Here is a 22,304-nt window from a genome sequence, read left to right as displayed (position 1 = left end):
GTATGTCATTATATCTTTCGCTACAAATGCTGCTCTCTTCACACTAGTGAAGATGTATGTACCTCATGCCAAAATATATCTCCTCATCTGGAATCCTCTCTAGGACAAGTGCCTCGAGTGCTCTCGTCTATCAAAACCGCCCGCAGCGGTGCCATCCAACTCTATTACAACATCCGATCCTCTCTCAGTCAGTGACGCTTCTTGCCACTCTCTTCTCATCCTCTCCTTCTCATGCCCTCAGACCCAGCACTCCCCGCCCTACCCAACTCAGCCTCATCCTCAAGCCCCCTCCCCGGAGCCAACACCCCCTCACTCCCACTCCCCCGCCTCCTCGGCTCCTCGAACCTCGTCTCGTCCGAGTCGTCCGCATCTACCCCATGAATACCGCCACAGCTCTCCATCGTAAACGGGCTCGCCGTCGGCCCGTCCAGAACCCCTAACTCCTGTCCCGAAAACCGCCGCGGCAGAAGCCACGCGCGGATCGGGATCAGCAGCATGATGAACACAGGGAATCCCACCGCGGCCACGGTCTGCGTGATGGCAAACGTCGCCCCGAAGCCCACCAGCTCGATCGCGACAAACTCCCACACGGCCCGCCGCCGGATCTGGTTCATCGGGTGGTTCGGCGGCGTCAGATTCTTGTCCTTGAGCAAGAACAGGATCTTGAGCGTGATGCCGTTGCCCTCGAGCGCCTGCACGCCCATCACGAAGAACAGCCCCGCCAGCACGCCGTGCGGGATGAGGTGCAGCACGACCAGCAGCGGGCCCGTCATCGTGCCGAGCGTCAACAGGCCCTGCGCCAGGTTCGACACGCGCTGCTCCACCACGTGAGAGGCCTTTGTGACATGTTTCCCGGTAAGCTCGCCCTTCTCGTCGACTTCCGCCTCGGACTTGCGCACGGTGAGGGACTCGGTGTGGAAAGGCGCCTGCGGAATGAGGCCGTTGGGGAAGGGCAGGCCCAAGATGCCTGCGACGCCTGTTGTCAGGCCGAGGAGGAAGAGGTCCCAGTGGAAGCCTGCTGGTTTCCGGAGGGGGAACTCGGTGCCTTGGGCGATGAGGGACGAGACTTTTTGGTCAGGTCAGTCACGATCTTCTTGTGATTCAGGGGCAAGGAAGTTATTTACCGTTGTGGTCAAACCAAAACAAAATGGTGAGCAATATCGCAAACGGAAGCGCGAGGAATACATCGCCGACGGGGATATCCCAAAAGTGTACGAGCCAGCCCCGGTCCGCAGTCGGCATGAAGGCGATGCCCGTCGGGAGGACCTCCAAGTCGATTGGCTTCATCCGGCCAATGTGCACGAACCCGGTGAAAAAGATGAGGGTGAGTGGAGTGCCGTAGTCCTTGAGGAAGATGCGCACATGGTGATGGAACAGGCTGCTGCCACCAAGGCCGGCGCAGACGTACGCAACCATGAAGACGAGCAGCGAGGCGACGATCGACAGGTAGAACGGCTCGGCATCACCCAGGCGCTCGAGGACCTGGATGCCTTTTTGGAGGTAGATGAAGGCGACGTAGAAGCCGAAGATGTCGCAGGGGAAGCGGGTCACGTAGCGCAGCCAGTTGCAGGAGTTTGTTATCGCGAGGATCCAGTGGAGGATGAGGGACCATCTGTTGTTGGGTGTCAGTTCGCATTACGGCGAAGGGTTGCACTTGGATTACGTACATTCCAATCCAGCACATGAAAGGCAGGTAGTTCACTCCCGTGGGCTTCATGATGTCGTACACGGTATAGTTGAAAACGGTAATCGGGCCCGTGACGCCGACGATGACCAGAGGTTGGCATGCAAACACGGCAAAGACAACGGATCCGAGCACCGAAGCTAGTAAGACCTCATTGACGCCGTATGTTGAGCCGGTGCTGGTGAACATGTCGAGGGAGAAGGCCAGGGCTGGGAGGATACTGGGCTCATGTTAGTCTCCATCGCCCTTGAACCCATCTACAACCACAACGGCTATATCTTGACTGTTGTTGTGACAAGTAAAAGGCAATCGCTATGAAACTCATGGGGTTCGCGGCAGACAAACCACGAAACGACTTGGAATACGTACTTTGCAAAATACATGTACACGGTCGCCGGTACGACACGATAATCCCACGCATCGAGCCAATCGCTGACGTAAAAGGGCGCCCGGCGCCGCAGGTCGTTCACCATACCGCGGAAGAGCTGGACCTTCCACCATCCAGAGGAACGCCCGCGGCGGCTACTGCTGCCCTGCTGGCTTGTGGTTGTCGTCGGCCCGGGAAGTGGCTCGACTGTCTTTTCGTCCGTGTTGGGCGCCATTGTAGACTGCCCCAGGCGAGCTTCGCCTTTCCTTCACCGTCTATGGGTGTGTGTAAATGCGCAAACACCAAATGGAAATATAAAGAGCAAAAAGTATCAATAACGATTAACGATGCGCAAGTCGTACCCAACGGGTAATCATGTCGAAGAAGGCACAAATCCCTCCAAAGTAGAAAAGTAGATGACGACGTTCGAGGTGTAGAACTGGACCTGGGCTTGGCTAAGGCCGGCCAGGTGTGGGTGGGTGGTTGTTGTATTTAAGAATTGGTATGGACTGATGGATCTGCCTAGGACAAGGTAGGCCGAGACAAGCACTTCTGAAGCGCACTTCCGTCCGGGGGAGATTTGATGAAGAGGTATCCGTATTTGATTTCAGGGTGGATGCGACTGCGACCTGCCGACATGCAAAGGACCATAAGAAGCACAACAGAAAGAGAGGGCCAAAGGGGGAAAATCCAGTTGCAAGGGCAAAATCGTTGAGAACCTCGCAGGGAAATGATGTGAGCGGGAATACAGGTTCCAGACTCGAGAGTTCAGAAGAGGCAATAAACCAGGCACCCCCAAATGGAGAAAAGAGTCGGCCCCGCCCGATTGGAACTCTGGCAAGGTATGTTTGTTTTTCTCGTCAAAATTGACTCGTCTAGACCAGCACTGCGGCGGCGGCCTCGCTGTATCTTCTCGTCAAATCAGTGTTGCGATGAGAGATTCGAAGCCAAACCACCACGGATGCTGTAGAACGAAGGTGAAGAAATGATGACGGCGTCGCAAACCCCAGCGGCCGTCGCCGTCACCGCTTCCCACCACCCCCAGAAACACCGAGTCAAGAACCGTCTTAACAAGTTCGCCACGTGCATATGCCGCTGCAGTAATCGTAGATTCCGCACCGCAACCCTCCTCGGAAATGCGACGGCCACAGGTATCCCATTGGTCAATACACAGCATCCCCCGCAGAATTCTGCTTGGGCAGAATGTATGTTGACATCCTGACCCCATTCCACCCAATCACCTCTCTTAAATGGCAATGTGGAGCTCCACTCGGGACCAAAATGTCTGAGCCGAAGAGAAAGCGAAAGAGAGACTCTTGATAATGAGAACTGCTCATGTCGCAAAGAATCACTCGACATCTCTGTCATTGTTCGTTTGTCAAGAAGCTGGGTTTAGACTGGCGCCAGAAACAAGATTCGGTCTACGGCCGCAGCAGAATGGCGCCGGCATCCCACGCGATCGGCAAGATCTCAATCTCTGAGAGGAATTTAATAGCCGTCCTTTGCCATCTCTGAAAAACTCTGAACCGTGCCCTTCCTTAACCCCGAATGACACCACTTAACGCGACACTAATGCGGTCAGTCACACGGCCCCAGACCCTACCATTGACCATTAGATCGATGGTAGAGTTTCGAATGTCGTCTGTTCTCTATTGTCACCATATGAGTTGGTGTCTCGTGGGAGGAATTGGCTCGAGAAGACGTCATTCTCCACGCGAAGGAGTGCACTTGTGGGCATAGCATGAGGCTTTCCGACGTTAAAACTTACTTATGCTCTTTCCATCATTTAATTAACATGTCGATGAACCTGCACAGCTCATCCAGTAAGACGAGGATCAGTAGAAGATACCTGGCAAGAACACCTTGGCACCTATGATACAAGCCGCCCAAACCGTGCACTGCAATCCCATTGCCGGACGAAGCACTGTCCAAAACGCTCTGACTGCTTTGTGTGTTATGTCCGGTTCTGACTTTGGGTGAGCTATGCAACTTGCCCTCACAAGTATAAGCCCAGAGGGCTGAACAACTACCCGCGCCTGCTTCGTGTGAAGTTCTCACCCTAGGTACTGAGATGAAGTTTGTGCTTGGGCTTCACACGATTGATGAATGTCTAACAGAAGCAAAAACGTATGCGCCTTTCACTCGAGACTACCAATCGACCTTCATCATACCCCTCTGTAGGGGACTTGGTATTTTTAAGAGTCAAGCTGGATGTATCTACAATTCCTACTACAAGTACAAGTGTGAAGTGTTCCCCCGCCTCCCCAATCTACTCCAGCCCGCAATGGTTGATGCCTCTACTAGTAACACAGCCGCCGCGAAGGCAGAGTTGAGAGCCCTTTTGTTGTATTCCCTTAGACTAAAGAAATTGAAAACCACATTTCGAGTGCCATCCCCTCGCCCTCTCATCATCTCCTCGACCCGTCCTGGCTGTCCTCCAAGCTCTTGAAAGTGGGCGTGGGGCCGACGGGCGGGTTCTCGGGCGGAGAGTCCGTGTTCTCCGTCTCCTGAGGGGGCGGCGGCGGCGCGCTCTTCTGGCCCTGGCCGCCAAAGTACTTCTCAAACTCCTGGTGGTCACCAAACGGTCTCGGTCCGAGGATGCGGACGAGATCGTCACGTGTAAGCATCTCCTTCTTCAGGAGCTCCTCCGCGACGAGGCCGACCTCGTGCTTCTTCTCCGTCAGCAGGTCGCGGCACTGCTTGTACGCCTCCTCCACGATGCGGTGGACCTCGGCGTCGATGGCCTGCGCCGTCGCCTCGGCGAAGGGCTTCTGGAGTGTGTTTGGGTCGTCGTCAAAGTGCAGCGGGCCGACCTTCTCCGACATGCCCCACTGGGTGACCATCTTGCGAGCCATCTGGGTGACCTTGCGGAAGTCGTCGCTGGCACCGGTCGTGACGGTTGGGAAGTGCAGCTCCTCAGAGATGCGGCCGCCCAGGGTCATGGCCATGCGGTCCATCAGCTGTTGCACTGTCATCAGGTAGGCATCGCCTGAGGGCAGGTACTGGGCGTAACCCAGAGCGCCCTGTCCACGAGGGATGATGGAGACCTTGAGGAGGGGATCGGCGAACTCAAAGTACCAGCCGCAGATGGCGTGACCGGCCTCGTGGTAAGCGACCGTCCTCTTCTCCTTGGGGTTGAGGACAAGGGACTTGCGCTCGAGACCTCCGATGACACGCTCAATGGCCTGCTCGAAGTGGACCATCTCGACGGACTCGGCGTTGGCACGGGCAGCTGTGGCATGTCAGTGAACTGTGGATATTAAGACGGGACTGAGAAAGACATACCGACAAGAGCGGCTTCGTTGACGGCGTTGGCAATGTCAGCGCCAGAGAAGCCGGGGGTGAGAGTCGCCAGACGACCAGTCAAGTGCTCCATCTCCTCCTTGGTAACGATCTTTGCAAGATGCACCTTGAAGATTTCTTGGCGGCCCTTCATTGTCGGGCGGTCAATATAGATGTGTCTGTCGAAACGGCCAGGACGCATCAGAGCCTTGTCAAGGATATCGGCTCTGTTGGTACCGGCGAGAACGACAACCTGCTCCTGAGTGTTGAAACCGTCCATCTCGGTGAGGATCTGGTTGAGGGTAGCCTCGCGCTCGTCGTTGCTACCGCCCGGGCGGTTGCCGTCCTGTCTCGCGCGACCAATGGCATCGATTTCGTCAATGAAGATGATGCAGGGCGCGTTCTTACGAGCCGTGGCGAAGAGGTCGCGCACTCTGGAAGGACCGACACCGACGAACATCTCGACAAACTCAGAGCCGGAGACGCTGAAGAAGGGAACGCCAGACTCGCCTGCCGTGGCCTTGGCCAGAAGCGTCTTACCAGTTCCAGGGGGTCCAGAGAGAATGGCACCACGCGGAATCTTGGCACCTAACCTCTCGAAGCGCTCTGGGGTCTTCAAGAAGCTGACAAACTCCATAATCTCCGTCTTGGCCTCGTCCATGCCGGCCACATCGTTGAACTTGACCTTGATTGCTGTCTCGTGGTTGAAACGCTTAGCCTTGCTCTTACCGAACCCAAACATCTGGTTGCCTCCACGTCCACCCATTTGCTTCGTGGTGTAGTACAGGAGACCAACCAAGAGGAGGGTCGGACCAAAAGCGTAGACCAAGGGCATAATGCCACCCTCGGTGGCATAGCTCACCGGGATGCGCTCTGCAGGTGGGATACCCAGCTCCCGCTGGGCGTCCTCCAGCTGCTTCTCAAACATTTCGACGGAGCCGATGGAGAAGTAGTACTGCATGTTGGGGTTGACGCCCTCGTTGCCGCCGTACACAGACTGGACACCCTCGCGATTCAGCTCGACACGAACACGGCCAGACGTCTTGATGACCACGAGCTTGTTGACAAGTCCCTTGTCCAGGAAGTTCCTGCGCAACTCCTGCCAAGTGATCTCCTTCTCGGAACCCCACAGCAGAGACTCGAAGAACGGCAGAATCACCGCCCAGACGATGGCAGCGACAACGAGATCGCCAGTGCTGAACATGCCGAAAAGCCACTTGTTTTTGCCCGATCCTTCGTTACCGCCCTCGCCCGACTCAGACTTTCGGCCCCGCTGCTCCTCCCTCTGCTTCTTGCTTTCCCAGTGATCCTTCTTCGCCTGATCTATCTCCTTCATTGCTGCCTTCTCCTCCTCACTCATATGGGTCATCGCTTCGTATTGGGCGCATCTGCTCGTAATCTGTGCTGAGACACGGATGAGCTTGGCCATTTCGCGAAAGCTTATGTCCTTTTTGCCGTCCTGTAGCGAGTACAGAATCTCCTTCAATTCCTCGGGGACTCCTAGTAGCCTTATCTCCTCAATGCTCTTCAGGAGGAAGTCCTTCTGGAACCCAGGTAGAGCTGGGTTATAGGCCATAGTCTTCAGCATGATAAGCTCCTCCTCCGTCAGGTACACCCAATTCTTGGGAAGCGGCCATTCTTTCCGTATAAGCTCCTCCTTGGCCAAACGAAGCTTTTCGGGGTCGGTCTCCTCTTCTGGCTTCTTTCCTTCCCCGTTCTCCTGCTTAAATTTGTCTGCCTCCTTGTCCAACTTCTTGTGTTGGTCTGCCTCTGCGTCCTCTTTCTTGGCTTTCTTTTCGTTTTTCTTCTTGGGAGCTTCTGGCTTGTTATTTGTTGAATAGAACTGCGATCGGTATGCGGCGAGGGGTGCCTGCGGGGCAAGTCGTGCTATTCTCGACGGCTGGAAACGCATCCGTGTGATCGGGTGCTGCGCAGTCCTGACAGCTTGCGCAAGCTGCGCCGACTGGCGCAGGAACCTCGCCATGATTGTGTATGCCGGTAGAGACGAGGCGGAACGACCGGGGCCGAGCTGGATACGTAATTCACCGCGTGCAGCGATGTGCTACCTCATTGAGGCAACTTGGTGGGTGCTGGGCGGTTGTCGGGTTGAGGATGGATATCCGGAAGACTTCAAGATGGAAATAATGACACCAGCCGCAGCGTTTTCGGCGGTGTTCGAAGAGTTCGAGGTGGTGGTGTTGGCGATTGGCCCAGGGTTTCCGTGATGACTGCGCGATGGCGAAAAGCTACCACCACCATTAGTGATGAGTTCATCTCGCTGCGGGTCCCATCGCAGCCCAGTTTTTAGCGGCACGTGACTCAAACTCCGTCCCGCCGCCAATTCTGTCGGTTGAGACGGGCTGCTTCCGCCGCAAACTCCGACCCGGACAATGACACTTGCATTCCACCTGGCGCTTTTTGGACCGCAGGCTTCCACTGGTTGACGTAGTCTAGAGTGTGGAGTGTAGGAAAGAGTGGAAGTATGGACGTCCTGCGCAGGGCTTACACGCAGGCGTCCGTTTGCTGTCAATTGAAGCACAATGCACGAATAAGTTGACGAGTAGTTCTGAAAATGAAGGAATTGAGTCTGCTATTGATCTTTCTTGTCAATGCTAGACGTATGTCCGCCACTCTATGGCAATATACACGCCGCACGATGGCCGCTGTCCACGGAGGGACCCCACATACAACATATTTTCCGCCTCAGCTGGGCTGATTACTAGTACATACGTTCAAAGTGTCGTTATTTCGTCTCACATGCCCATAAATAGACCAGATTTCCACCATGATATTCCATGCTTCGGTCCCGTGTGGGATTTCTCATCCGTTTTTCATCCTCGCCAGATCCACTGGCATAGAACTGTTCGTGCATCAGCCAACGTTTCCATTCTCCACCGTTGGGTACGCGCCGCCGCTCATCTCAGCCCAGTCCCAGTCCAACGTCATGGGAAGCGAAAATAGATCCTGCGGCAAGAGAGGTTGCTGATACGGCGCGCCCATATTCATCGGCGGTGAACGGGGGTTGTGGATTCCGCCAAATCCTGTCATCTCCGCGAAGTTACCAAATTGGGCCTGATCCGGCATTGGAAACTCCTGTGGCCATCCTGCCGACGGGAGAGCCGGAGAAGGTTCGCGCATCGAAGTGGTTTGCATAGGACTGAATCCATGCCTGCGACGGTTGGCTTCCCCGTTGAAGTCGGGGGACAGTTGTCCATTCGTCGCCGAGTTCGCCGAGGGAGTGACCGTCTGTGGAGTCGGCGTCGTCGCTGACACTGGCCGAGGTGTGTGAGAAGATGCGGCCGGGCTTGATGATACTTTCGGTGCCGCTTCGCTCTTGCGCTTCCGCCGTGACGACTGGTCTTTCTCTGCCTTCTCGATGACGAGCTTCGCAATTCTTTCAAACTCGGAACAAACACCCAGCATACGGTGAACACCGCCGGTCTCGGCTTCCTGACCTAGCATGGACAAGAAGTTGACCACCAGATTCATCAATCTTGTGTCGGACTTGGCTCTGGGATCCATGGGGTTCTGGAGAATGTTTCCGAAAAGTGTCATTAGTGCGGATACAGGGAAGTAGAGAATGAGCCTGCAAAGACTGTTAGTTACTGAATCTAGAGCCTGATGTATTGAGCTTAAACTCACCAGACACTCGAAGAGTCTCCCTGAGGCATGTACTTCAGCAAGGAGATGGATGCTCGCGCAGCTGCCGTGCACAGCGCTGCGGAAGAAAACACGCGTGGGTTAAGGGGTTTGGCGTTGAGCCCCTGGATGGCATAGTTGGACAAGCGACTGGTCCAGTATCCGTGATGCACCGACATACGGTGAATTGTTGTCAGGCAGTTGTAGTACGTCAAGTGAAGCATGACGACGTGAAGGATAAGAGGCGTGTGCGACGCCTGAATCTCGTGCTCTGGCCTGAAATCGATTGGAATCCTGTCCTTCCACTCCTCGAGCTCCTGATCCAGCTCTCCGATGGTGTTGAGAAGTTCGCCGGGGGATTGTTTCGTTGCCTTGGTTGAGTACAGGCGAGAGTAAACCTTGCTTTCGATTGTCGCAAACTCGCACATGACTCTGAATAAGTTCATCTTGCCCTTTCCTTCAGCCAAGGGAATGTTGCCGATGTTGTCCTCCGGGTCGGCGTCGGGAAGCTCCACGTTCATGTCGTCATCGTCTTGTGCGGGAGGTCGGCCCGCACGAAGGCACAAGTCCTTGTCGAGCATATAAGCAATCCAGAAGACTCGCTTGCGTTGCTCAATCTCGATAGGGTTCAGGTTGAAACCGGTTCCCTTCTTGTGCAAACCAATACTGTGGGCGAGACGAATCGCAGTTGCGACGAGGACAAACGTAGGCTGAGGGTTCGGTGTGCCCTGCATGAACAGAGCCATGCCGAGCAGTGCTTGCACACTCAGCAAATCCGTGTTGCGCATCGTCAGCTCAGCAAATGTTCCGAGGGCATTCTTGATGTAACCCCATGCCTTCTCGTCCTCTTCCTGGGGCACGAGGTTGCTCATAACGCGCAGGCGATGGGCAAACGCCAGGGCGCAGTTCAAGCTCGCCCACCATCCGGTGCCCTCGTAGGGGTCGTCAGAATATTGCCGCTCAACCAGATGCATGAAAGTGGGCTGATGGAACAAGGGGAACATGCAGTTGAAGTTCTCAAAGTAATCTTTCAGCAGGGACAAAGCCTCGTGCTTCGGGGGCAACGGTCGGAAGATTGGTCGACGGAACAGGTCGCTGAAAACCTCTGGCTTCCACGCAGTCCACTTGTGGTCGTCAATCGATACCTCGGAAATCATCTGCTGGAATGAATTGTCTCCCGTCTTCTCGTGGACCCACTGGATACCCTTGGGGGAGAAAATGGAGAAGCCGGAGGAGGATCCGATGTATCGGGTCTCGCCACTTTGGTTTGTGACCAAGGAGCACATCATCTCGGACAAAGCCTCGACTTCTTCCTCGCTCTTCTCTGGTTCTTCGGGGTGCACAGATTTGCGCCTCTCGCCCTCTTTGGGTTCCTTGTGGGAGTCTTTCGTCGGTTCAGGAGAGGTAATCGCGCTTTGGGGAGTTGATTCATTCTCGTTCTGTCCCGAAGTTGCCTGGGATGGGGAAGTCGGGTTGGAAGCAACCTGAGAAGCTTGTCTCGACTGCTGATGTTTTTCGGCCAGGCGCTTCTCTAGAGTGCCAAGATCGGTTTCGCCGTTATCGTCCTCGCCGAGTAGACCTGTACAGCCAGTCAGATAAGGCCGGTCTCCTCGTGGGGAGCGGGATACAAACCTGAGAGTCGCAGCAAGTTTTCCATACGGCCTAGACGGTTCTCCAGTCCTTCGATGTACTTTGCTCTGCTATCGTGTCAGTCGGGCTACCCAAAGAGCCTGGACTGCGCGGCTGGACATACCCTTTTGGCGGGTTGCGCTTTTTCTCAACCTGAGTGAAGACACAGTCTGTCTTGTAGTTTATGCAATGGCTACATGCGGGTAGCTTGCCATCGCACTTAATCTTCTTCTTTCGGCACATGTCACAGGCCTGCGGGACATGACATGAGCACGTTTTCTACGACTGCACAGTTTCAATGGCCGGGCAAGGACCATCGTAGGGTGCTTACTCTGGCAATTCTCCTCCTCTTGGCCTCGTTCGCATCGTCAAGTAGCGTAGATGGGTCGCCGAACATATGCGCCGCTAGGTCAGGCGGCATGTGCTGAACGGGAAGGCCATCAGGAGTGTAAGCTCCGAAGATCTGGGGCGGTTGGTTCATCAATGGGGGCGGGTGTCCCATGTGAGGCATCTGGAAGCCCATGTGGTCCATGGTGGGCAAGTTTTGGTGGACAAGCTAGAATTCGCAGTCGGGCGTCGCAACGGCACGGTCGGGATCGGAAATACGGTGGTCGTCAAGCCTGGGGAAGCTGCCGGAGGGCGAGATTGTCGTTGAGAGCGACGGTGGTTACCCAATCTCTCGAGCGCAACCAAGCTGGAGGTTGTCAAAGGGCTACGGAGGAGGGGAACAGCGGGACGGAAAAGACGAAGGGGCGTAAAAGTTGAGAAACCCGTCTCGGTATTTGCAAGCAGGTAGCGCGAGAATAGCGTAGCGGCGGGCGAAGCTCTTTGTAATTCGCTCGGTAAGCTGGTGGCTGAGTCGACAGGAAGCTAAGGCCGAGGTGGATAAGAAGCCCTGGAATTAAGTAAACCAAGGAGTGAGGATCGCGGCTGGCGGCACAACAAGCGATAGCGGGTTGCAGTTGCAATAGAAGTAGCGGTGCGGGATCAGCTAACGAGCGAAACTCCGATGCTGCTTCGCTGAGAATCCCGGTCTAGCCTGCGGTCGGTGGAGAAGGTGTCGTCGAGCAGAAGGTCGTCCACGTAGACGCCAAGGTAGGCAGGTGAATGGTACCTTAGCTAAAACAGAGGCGACAGGCGGGCGCGTGGGGTTTGGCAGCTGTGTGTCGGTTTATTCGTGATGCGTATTTGTCGAGCGGTTTTGCTTCGTATGGAGGCCGTAAAATATCACCTGGGTGGCTGCTGTCCGTAGGCCTTTCTTTCGTGTACTGCGTATGGGAGCAGGGGAACAAGCGGCGGGGAGGGAGGGGTATCACGTTCGGACGCCTGGGAGGAAATCGAATCGAATAATGAAGAGTTAACAGGACGAGGGGTGGGAGAAGAGAGGGAGGAGGCAGAGGTAAGTGCGAGCAGGAAATGATGGGACGGAAGGAGTAAAAAGCGAAGCAGTGTGGAATCGAGCATGGCAGTATCACATAACGACAAGCTGCTGCTCCTCCTCCTCCTGGTGGACAGGTTGGGGGGCGAAAGGCGTTACAGAGTTGCAGAGAGGTCCGTCAGTGTGCTTGCAGTGAGCGTGGAGTGGCATTGGTCAGCGGGGCGTAGCTGACGGGGGGGGGCGCTTGTCTTGCCTGCGTCTCGCTGCCCTCCCGTCTCTTGCTGGGCACTTGGGCTCCTGAGTCCTACAGTGCCGCATATGTCGCTGTGGACGTCCATTCAGTGTCGTACCTGGGGGCTTGGGCACTGGGCCTCACTTCCATCACAGGCTGCTGGGCTTTGGTCCGGCCCGGAGGACTGGAGGGGGAGGGGGGGGGGGACTCCACAAGGGGGAACGACAAGGATGCCCGGAATGGCAGGATGCACTTACGGCAAGGCAGGAAAGACAGGGTACGACCACCTCAGGGTAAGTACCAGACGCGATACGTACCCGGCATTGGAGACTGTCAAACAGGACAGGCAAGAAGACTGATACAACCTACCTACCTACGGATACCCATCACCGGTATTCGTACCCATCCAGCAATGCCCCTTTGATGGAACTTCAGAGACCAAGGCAGCGGTAACCACGACTCACTGCAGATCCAATGACGGTATCACTTCGCTTCTTCCTGCTTTGTACGAGTCCTCAGCTGGAGTGACCTCGCCATGGCTTCGACACGCTCAACATCATTCAGACTCATCGACGAACCAGACAACGGGGACGTGCCGGCGTGGATCAGGGCAACCACCAATCGCCGCATCTATCCCGCGAGTTTCTTGTCTTTGCCACGTTTCTCTCTCTCTCTGCCAATCCCAACACCCGTCTTCGAGCTATTCTGGGTTGCTGCTCCAGCTCAGCTGCCGCCGTACTCCAACACGCTGGAACGATCCCGCCGCCACACACACACAACAATACACTCCGGCAGCTGGATTGGCGTTGTAGGACGACTTGTCCCGCACCCCACTGGCTACTGCATCTCTCGACGAAAGCTGTAAATAGCAGCTCCTCCATTCTATGTCTTCCAAGGCCATCTCGTCCCAACTCTAAGCTTGCCTCCCGTTGGTTCAAGCGAGCTCACGAATCATGGGGCGGCACTTGGACGACGTCGCAAACCAGCCATGCGAGAAAACCAGACAGTGAGATCATGGATCTAGATCCAGTCAGGGGTTGTCCACGACAAGAACCGCATTGCCAAACCCTGATGCTTTCGACCCCATGGCTTTCTCTGCCCGCTATGCTATCATGCTTCCGCGGGCTCCCTCCCCCCTCTTTGACACCTCGTTCTCCCCAACGGCACTGCTTTACCTCCAGCTCAGAGTTCCAACCCTCTTCATATCGGGGTTTTTTCCTTCTGTCTCACTTTTCTCCCCTTCAACCTTGTCTTGACCCTCACCCCTCACACCCCAGTCACTCTCTCTGTCAGTCTGCGACCCTGGCGCGGCAGAGCGTGAGCACAACTGCCCCGCGACGAATCACATCATCCCCGTCAGCTTGACAGCACCCATCCGGAGCCCGTGCGGCGCTTCCTGCAGTCAGTCACTCCCCTTACATGCTGTCTCGCGCGCGCGCGAATGAAGGTCGCCTTTTTCTCGACTGTTCAAACCATCGTACTCGACTCAAGAATACGGGATGGAACCGCTTATCACAGCAAAGTCCTCGGCATCATCCAGCCAACCGCGCGGCATGCCACAATGCTCAACAAGCTCCAGCTCCATTTCCTCGTTGGACGAAACTTCGGTGCTCGGGCTTAGCACGCTGAGTTCGGGATGACCCAAAGACAAGGGTTGCTTGATGTGACAGGCAGAGCAACGCACGGTGGGAGCAGCGAGTAAGTGGCATAGACCTCAACCGTCTTATGCCTTGCAACAGCTCTTTCCCGGCTCGTGCCTCCTTTCTCAAAAGGCTGCTTGGGTTCGCCGTGCCCTAGCAATAAGTTTGCCTTTATCCTACTTGAAGCTATGGTAACAGCTTATTAGCACTTACTTCTCGCTTCATCGCCATGTTTGCATCTCGATATCGAAAGCGAGGCGAGGCAAATCAGGGTCAACACCTTAATAAACTGGGGGTTTCACCTTCTTGATCCGAGTCTACTGGCGACTGCTATCTACTAATCTAGGGGTCTCACAAACTCCACTGTCCACATCCCGTCCGTTCCCCCTCCATGAACGAGGGGTAAGGACATCGGCTCGTCAAGTGGAGCCTCGCATGTGGTGAAGATACAGCGAGAATCGGTTCCTGACAAGGTCCTATCCCATTGGACAAGTCAGGGCGTAATCCAGAACGACGAAAGATTCAGGTGGTTCTCGCCTCTTCGCTCGTTCGCCTCAGCAAGTTCCTCCGTCTGCTGAACTGATTGCACCGAGGTCCGCGACATGCAAAGCTTCTCGAAGACAATATGAGCAGGGCTGGCCCCTAGACGGAACAAGACGCCATCGATGCCGTGGTTCAAGCCTCATCGGACGGCCAGTATGGACGTCGCAAAACAGCAAGGTGGGGGCTGGAGGCCCCGACGAGTTCGCAACACACACACATGGTATCCGCCCAAGAGGTTCTTGCACTTTGTCCTGCCCGTCATGCTGCCGCCGCTTCTGCTGTTGCTGCTGCGGGTCTCCTTTAAGCTCTGGCCGGATGCACAGACTATGTATGTGAGGCAGCGGGAAGATCTGTCTTTCAAGTCAGGTCTCGTGTACGGTATCAGACTAAGTACTCTCCGGTACGTCGACCGAGCTTCCCAAATCACGGCGAACGCCGCTCTCAATCTTCTTGTCGGCCTCTGGAAACTTCAACAACTACAACTGTCCAAAGCAGACTCAGTTGTGAGCGAGAAGCAACCTCGGCGCTTCTAGACGAATGTCATTTGATCCAGCTCATCCGTTCCTAGTCCACACGCCTCCAGCCAGCCCTGAGAACGAAAAGAAAGATGTTTCATCCCGTGTTCTAGATGGGACGGTAAACACCGATAAACACCTGATAGATGAGACACCCGCCAACGCACAACGAGCTCAACGATATCCACAGGGGGGCCGAATGAGGACGAGGCACCATCGCACTCTCTTTCACAATAACCAGAGCGTCGTCTCCGGTTGAACCTGCAGTAGGTAGCACCAGGCATGGAGAATTTGTCATGCAGGGTCCAAGCACGTTCGGAACCACACATCTTTCTTCACCACCTCTCCATTCTCCCGTTTCACATCTGTCTCAAGAAACCTCACCCTCACCACCCACCTCCAGGAAATTTTCTGGCCCGCACTCAAGTTCAACCACCCGCATCCCACCGCCAATGCCGTCCTTCCGCTCCGCCCCTTTGCCCAGAACCCCCGACACGGCCAAGAGAAGACTCTTGGTTGCGCCTTCCCAGCGTCTCCACGCCGCGCGCAGCAGCAGCAGCAGCAACAGCCGCAGAAGAAGAACGGGAAAGATGTCCCGAATGCGCGCATCCCCTGGATCTCCCTCGCTTCCCCCCACGAACTAACGCGTCTTCGCCTCCGCCCGTTGGTGTAGCAGGTTACGAAAATCACGAGTGCAAGCGAGCAATGGCCGCACCCACGTCGTTTCCCGCAAAAGGAGGCAGCCCGCTTACCTCACCAGCAACGTGAAAGTGTATGACGGCTACATGCCCTCTCTTTCTGTTTTCCTATGCGAGAAACTATTCTGAGGGTATCCACCGCCGCTCATCCGCGCTTCCGGTCTCTTCCCCTGTGAACATCATTCCATCCACCCGAACCATATCAGACGGGTCCTCTGGTCCTTGCTATAGGACTTAGAAAGACCGGCCTGGTCTCTGCTATCGGACTTACAGGCCCGGCCGATCTACGTTATGCCGCGATTGGGCACTGCCACACACACACACACACGCACAAGAGACTGGTCGTCACTGACCTTGACAAGACCTGGACTAATTAGCCCGGCAAACGTAGACAAGCTTTCGTCACATGGAACCACGGGAACCAGACAAGTTGGGTTGCGCATGAACCAAGCAGGACGTTATTCGTAGCAGGGTAGATATCAGAAGACTTTTCTTGTCGTCTCCCCTCGTCGGGACGAAAAAGGGAGCATGAGGCAACGATCGTCACCTCCCGTATCCCCCCATACCAGACCAACTTTTGTGAGAAAGAATCTACATACAGGCAAAGAAAACGCTTTGCCCAACCCAAAAGTCCTCAATGACTCCTACAAAAACCCCTGGACCGGACCGTCGCAAATGTTCCATAACTGCGGGCAGCCCGGTCCTGAGAAATAAGAAGCCGCGCAAAAAAAGTTTGTGAACCTGACCCTCTCTCTCTCTCCTCAGGATCCTTGTTCGGCCCCCGGCAAACGCGAGGGGGGACTCATACCAGACAGACATGACTTTCTGCCTGCCTGCCTGCCCTCCCCCTCCAACACTAGAACGCCAATCCCATATGCTGTCGTAGCCGAAAACAGAATTTTTCGAAGGGATAAAATCAAGACAATGTAAAGAAAAAAACAAAAGAGGTGACCTCCCTCGACTAGGTACTAAGAATTATCTTTGTATGTAAGATGTGTGAGAATGTACAGTACGCTTCAAAGGTACGTCGAGCCAGCACGAGCCGGCTTCGGTGAAGGAGAAAAAGGAGAAAGGAAAAGGGTGATCCGAAGTCCAGGCCGGGAGGGACGAGTGCGTTTTCACATGTCCTCTTGGAACCTGGACACGGAGCCCCGAGACCCCCGCGACCCGTCCTGCGAATTCAAGGTCCGGCCAATGGGGTCTCGTGGCGGCGAGAGGGTCGAGTCAGGCGGTGCCGGAAACGGAGCCGACTCCGTCACCGGCGTCCGGGCCGGACCCGGCTGCATGGTGATGACGCCGCTAACGGGTCTCATCGGCGAGCCGAGTGCAAGTCGCGTTTGGCCCGCGCCGCCGGGCTCGAAGAACGCTCGAGAGTCGCGGTAGTAGACGGATTCGTCGTCGTTGGCGGTTGCGTCTCCAGCGGTTTCGCGCGGGTCCGTGTAGCCATCACCTCCGGCCTGGAGGACCGACGGCAGCTTCCTGCCTGCGACCCTCACAAAGCCTCTCTCGCCGGTTTCGGAAGGTTCGCTAGCTCTTCTTGAGTGCGGCTTAGCCGCGGCAGCCGCGCCGCCAATTGCGGCCGAGCCGAACGTCACGGCCCTTTGTGTCATTCCGGGACGGCTGCCGCTGTCGGGTCCACCTGAGCCGGTGAGGATTCCCCGGGCGGCCTTTGCGCTGACTTCGCTAAGTCGGAGTCGTCCACCGGAGCGCTTCTTCCATCGCAAGGCAAGAAAAGCGAGGAGCACGAGAAACGCCACGCCTGCTACGCTTCCCACTACGCTGCCCACAACGGTGCCGGTTGATGGTGCCGAATCGTCGCCGCTGGAACTGCCCGGGGTGGATGTTGACGTGGGTGATGCTGAACTGCCGCCCCCGATGCCGCCTACGCCGCCGTCGCTCCCATCTCCTCCAGCTGTCGTTTCAGCGGAACCTGTCGATGTGCTCGTGGCAAAAGTGTTGGTGGTGCTGAGGCTGCCGGTGGTGGTGGTAGTTGAACCAGAAGATGAATCGGAAGTCGATGAAATGGATGAAAGCACTGAAGATGTTACGCTCGTCGAACCGGACGAAAACAGGCTTGTTGAAGTGGTTGCGGTAAGGACTGATGTAGAAGATGAATTTGTTGACGTAAGGAATGCTACAGGGATCGGTCAGTGGTCGCGGTCACGGTGGAACGAGGGAGAAAGGCTCACGAATTGTTGAGTTTGAAGGAGCACTCAACGAAGAATAAGCTGACGGCGCCGCAGACGATGCCGGTACTGAGGATAAAGGATTGGACGTCAAAGGAATATCTTGACTTGTGGAAGAGCCCGCGGGCGATGGTGTCGTCGAGGAGGTCGTCGCCGGGGGAGTCGACAGGGATGAGTCGCTCGAGGAGGTCGCAGTTTCGGAGGAGGTGATGTCTGTGGAAGTCTCGGTGGTGGAAACAGCTGCGATGGACAGGCCTAGGTCAGCACTGGCGCTGGCGCTGGGCGACGTGTCGGCATCCACGGTGGCGGGAGGAGCGTAGTGAGTCTGAACTTCGATGGGGGCGCCGGAGGCATCGACTACTTGAACGATGGAGACGGTCTGGACGACGACTTTGCGAGAGGAGGGGGAGCTGCTGGATGCGGACTCGGGAGTGGGGCTGTTGTCGGCTTCGTCTGTGTCTGTCTGGCGGCGGTGGTGGTGGTGAGGAATCGCATTCTCGTGTGAGGCGGCGCGCTTGTTGTGTAAATGGTAATGATTGTGATGGTATGAGCGGGCCTGAGGGAGTGAAGACCCGCGCAGTGATTTAGTCATGGTTGTGGATTTGGGGTGGCGTGGGCAGTAGGCTGAGCTACTGCCCGGTCTGGTTGGCGGAGGTGTCGTTTGTTCCCGAGAGGGAGGCGAATGTCGAGCTGGCTAAGCCGAGCGGAGCGAGAAATATAAAGATAGAACGGGCGGATCAAAAGCCCCGTAACGAGTGTGGTGGTTGGTGTTGAGCGAGTGTGGTGTGCGTGTGAGCTGTATGGACGGGACGTGTCGATCTATTCAGATTCCATGCTTGATTTGCTGCTGTTCATGACCGTTGGAGTCGATGTCGATGAATTGCATCGTCTGGTGGTGCGCTGGTGGTGGTGGTGGTGGTGGTGGTGGGTGTCCGTCCTGCAGCGGGCCGCGAGCGAATGAGTGGCCGGTAGCAGAAACGAAACAGAACAGCAACAGTGAAGAAGCAAGTCAAGAAAAATCCCCCTCTTTCTCAGTCAAAAAATGAAGGACGCCTCGTGGTTCGTTCAGCCGTTTCTCGTTGTCCGCGTGCTCGATGCTGTGTCGTTGGTCTGTCTCCCTTGCATCTGCCAGTTCTCATGGCCGATGTTCAGGTTGATGGCATGGCGGCAGCGCGGTGGCAAGAGGGGAAAAGAGGAAAGGAAAGAAGAGATGAAGCGAGGGACTCGGGTGCCTATGGGGGGAACGGTGGAGGTCGAGGCTCAACGATAATAATAAGCATCGGGGGCCGGAAAGTGAAGAGAGGGAAAAATCTGAGAATGAGCGCAGGAAACAAAGCGTGGCAGCAGCAAGCAAGCAAGCAATCAAGCGCTTGATTGTGTGTGTGCAGTGCCATCCATCTCTCTCTTTCTCTCTCTGTCCACCCACTGCTACTGCGTGTCTTCCCAAGACCAGTCGGGGGCCACATGCAGTCACTCTCGCAGGAGTGGTAGATTTCGATAATCTCGCTTGATATGGGCGGGTGGCTGCTAGCTGGAGGACATCGCGCCCCATTGGCCAACCAGAGGGCCCCAAAGTTGCAATGAGCAGTTCCACTGTCCACTATCACGGGGAACCAGGACATGGACCAGGGCCAGGGCCAGGACCGGGGGAGAGGGAGAGGGAGAGCCAGTGTCCACCTCATTGTGTTGTGCCTGCCTGCCTGCCCGCCCGCCCGTGCTCACCTGCCAGCCAGCCAGCCAGCCAGCCAGGGCGGGCACCCAGGCCAGGGACGACGACACCACTTCAGGGACACAGGAACAGAGGCGTCGGGTACCTTGCTGAAAACCTGCCTGTGGCTGCAGGTACGTACGGCTCACCGCACCTCACACTGAGTGGCACGGCGACGCTTTCACAAGGGATGAACGAGACGAGCATCGTGAGCATCTGTACATATTCGTTGATCTGTCCGACTGACTAGTTCAGTACTGGCAGGCCAAACGACTGGATATCAGAAGAGAACCAACATCGCCTACCGGGGCCGGACCACCTTGTTCTGGGTCAAGGCCGATATGGGATGAGATGAGATGGATGGGACGAAAGTCTGATTGATTGCCTCTCACTGCTCAGTAGGTACCTACCTAGTCAGTAGTCACCCACGGCAGTGACTAAACGACTGGCCAGCGCGCTGTCGGGTAGCTTTATTTGGCTGCAGGCCCGTGTGCAGACGCTGCCCTTCTCTGCGCGTCAATTGGCGCCGTTGGTTTCGCCCAGGAGATCATGGCGGCACCTGCTCCAACTCCAAGAATGGACCGCGTGTCCCAGTGACGAACCCATCTGCTATGCAGTACACTAAAAAGCTCATGACGGGTCAGGACCCAACTCGACACGATCTGGACTCGACCGACGACACCCCGAACCGTCAACGGCTCTGTAGCGCCATTCCTCATCGAGCAGCCCCTCAAGATTCCACCGCGGCTTCCCTTTGGAAAGTGCTGTGAATCTTGCCTACCTTAGGTACCTACGGATTCTTCGTAAAGAGCCACTGCCAAAAATACGAGCCAACCACTTTCCATCTGGCGGCGCTCCGTGAGACATCCGAAAAACACGTTTGGTTTGTCCCTGCCATTCTTTCAAAATGTTTTAGCGGCACAGAAAGAAGAAAGCTCAACCATGAAAGCTAAAAATGGTGCCACGAATCTCACCCGTTCCGTCATCCCACTCACCCTCACCCTCACCCTCACCCTCACCACACCACCCACCATCCACCACCCAAACGAGACCCGGCCCAGGGCCATGGACCGCAATCGCCCTCTGCCTCGGCCAGACAATCAATTGTCCTCGAACTGACAACTGGACCACCGAGATCCTGTCAACGAAGGTCGTCGCGTCACCCAGTCCATATTGTCTCGTCCCGCAGTCCGTAAGCCCACAAAGGCTTACTTACGCCTCGTATTCTTCCCCGCCGCTAGGCCCACGACAAGCCTTTTTTCCACCGACGCCGCACACGCAAATCCAGCCAGCAGGACAATACAGCGCATTCCTGATGCAGATGTGCGCTTCTGTCGTGGTTCGTCGCCCGCATACGGTGCGCTGTACCTGCATCTGACCCTGGCCCATTGAGATTCTTTTGGGGAGGAGTCTCATGGGCCGCCTTGCTATGCCATCCACAGTCCGAGTCCCTTGTTTGCTTCTTCTCCCCTCTCACTCGGAGAACGGCTCGCCGAAACGCATAATATTGAACGCTTTTAAGACGAGGGGGCTGCACCAGGGCTGCACCAGGGTTGCAAAAACGTCGTGCTGAGAAACCGCTGCTGGAGCACATACCCGCACTTTCAAGAAATGAGTATTGGCTGTTGTGCATGCGACCTCAGCATCCTCGGGGTGCGAATCTTTACCGCACACCGAGATGCCCAGCCGTCACCTTGACGAAGGATGCATCACTTCCCATCACCAAAGAAACACCTTGGGATGACACGCCCACATGCCGTCCCGATTCGCTGCTAGTGACGGATCGCGCAACCAGCCCGTTCGCAGAACCAACGGCACTGCTGGATAGAGAAAGGTGAAGCTTGGCGGCTCTGGGATGCATGGGACGAATTTTCGCTCCCGTTGAAACAAACACTGGGGGGCCCCTTTTCAAACCCCTTCCCTCGTCCAAATGACGGAACTGGGGAGCTGTCTGGCGATGCCGTCCTTGAGCATCCACTTGGAACCTCTTCACTGCCTCTTTGACAATGGGTCACGGATCCACGATCCGCTCGGCTTCTTCCCCGTTGGAGCCATAGTACACGAATTATGGTCTGTTCAGATACACCAACGTCTCAGGATAGAACCTCAAAGTCCGGAGTTGATATTTTTTTTTTTTTTTTTTTTTTCAATTGTATCCGTACATTTTCAACTCATTCTCAACCTCGCGCGGTTTTTGAACGCGTGCTGGGGTAGCTGTCGATGCCGCTCCACAGATGTACGTAATGTTCCTCCTAAACCCCGAACGGCTTGGGGCTTCGACATGGGACACGGCGCTGTGTGGAGTTTGTGACGGAAGAGAGCTTGGAAAGTTCGATTTGATTTGAACAAAGGCCCGGCAGACTTGTGCCTAAGAATGCTGTGCAGCTGCCGTGTTCCCCCCCACGCCTTGCGGCCGTGGTATATCGAACGCCCAAACATGCACGAGAACAGTCTAAGCCAAGGGACACCGCACCAGGCCCAAAGTGACGGGTTCTAGACGACGGTTGGCCGCAATAACGGCTCGTATTGGACGTCGCGCAAAAAGTCGTTGTCGGGAGCTCACTTAAACGATGCTGATGCCGCGTCCCGGGCGTCCGTCCGTCCTGTCCTGTCCCGTCCCGTCGACTCGCCTGAAGATGAGAGAGACCGGCGTCGCGGCGCCGAGTTGGCTTCTTTCCTTGGCACAATTATGTCGCACCTTGAGAAAAAAAAAAAAGATCGACGGACACACCCAGGGCAAGACAGGTCCCTCTCGAAGTGGGCGACGAGGGTGTTTCCCCCTCCCCAAATCTAATCTAATCTC

The 22,304-nt window shown here is 55.9% G+C and overlaps 4 protein-coding genes across 4 annotated transcripts; all 4 read right to left on the bottom strand.

The window, feature by feature from the left end:
• Window positions 1–215: 215 nt before the first annotated feature.
• On the bottom strand, window positions 216–2,286 carry CGGC5_v003587 (putative transporter; the record flags this gene model as incomplete). Its single annotated transcript, XM_032033854.2, has 4 exons — window positions 216–1,066; window positions 1,125–1,612; window positions 1,668–1,904; window positions 2,054–2,286. The coding sequence occupies 4 exons, from the start codon at window positions 2,284–2,286 to the stop codon at window positions 216–218; spliced, it is 1,809 nt and encodes a 602-aa protein (XP_031886964.2).
• A 2,173-nt stretch (window positions 2,287–4,459) lies between these two features.
• Window positions 4,460–7,317, bottom strand: YTA12 (Mitochondrial respiratory chain complexes assembly protein YTA12; the record flags this gene model as incomplete). Its single annotated transcript, XM_032033855.1, has 2 exons — window positions 4,460–5,283; window positions 5,337–7,317. 2 exons carry the CDS (start codon window positions 7,315–7,317, stop codon window positions 4,460–4,462), a joined length of 2,805 nt encoding a protein of 934 aa, XP_031886963.1.
• Window positions 7,318–8,204: 887 nt separating this feature from the next.
• Window positions 8,205–11,133, bottom strand: fsdR-7 (Fusaridione A cluster transcription factor fsdR; the record flags this gene model as incomplete). Its single annotated transcript, XM_032033856.1, has 5 exons — window positions 8,205–8,919; window positions 8,976–10,551; window positions 10,605–10,669; window positions 10,726–10,853; window positions 10,933–11,133. 5 exons carry the CDS (start codon window positions 11,131–11,133, stop codon window positions 8,205–8,207), a joined length of 2,685 nt encoding a protein of 894 aa, XP_031886962.1.
• A 5,592-nt stretch (window positions 11,134–16,725) lies between these two features.
• Window positions 16,726–18,385, bottom strand: CGGC5_v003584 (uncharacterized protein; the record flags this gene model as incomplete). Its single annotated transcript, XM_066151147.1, has 4 exons — window positions 16,726–17,434; window positions 17,538–17,741; window positions 17,797–18,006; window positions 18,045–18,385. The coding sequence occupies 4 exons, from the start codon at window positions 18,383–18,385 to the stop codon at window positions 16,726–16,728; spliced, it is 1,464 nt and encodes a 487-aa protein (XP_066009293.1).
• Window positions 18,386–22,304: the final 3,919 nt, after the last annotated feature.

Source organism: Colletotrichum fructicola, assembly GCF_000319635.2.
Source record: "Colletotrichum fructicola Nara gc5 chromosome Unknown KSG_Nara_v1_contig02, whole genome shotgun sequence".
In the NCBI taxonomy this organism is placed as follows: Eukaryota; Fungi; Ascomycota; class Sordariomycetes; order Glomerellales; family Glomerellaceae; genus Colletotrichum; species Colletotrichum fructicola.
The sequence above is the reverse complement of the archived record's forward strand: the minus strand, read 5'-3'. Positions and strand labels throughout refer to the sequence as shown.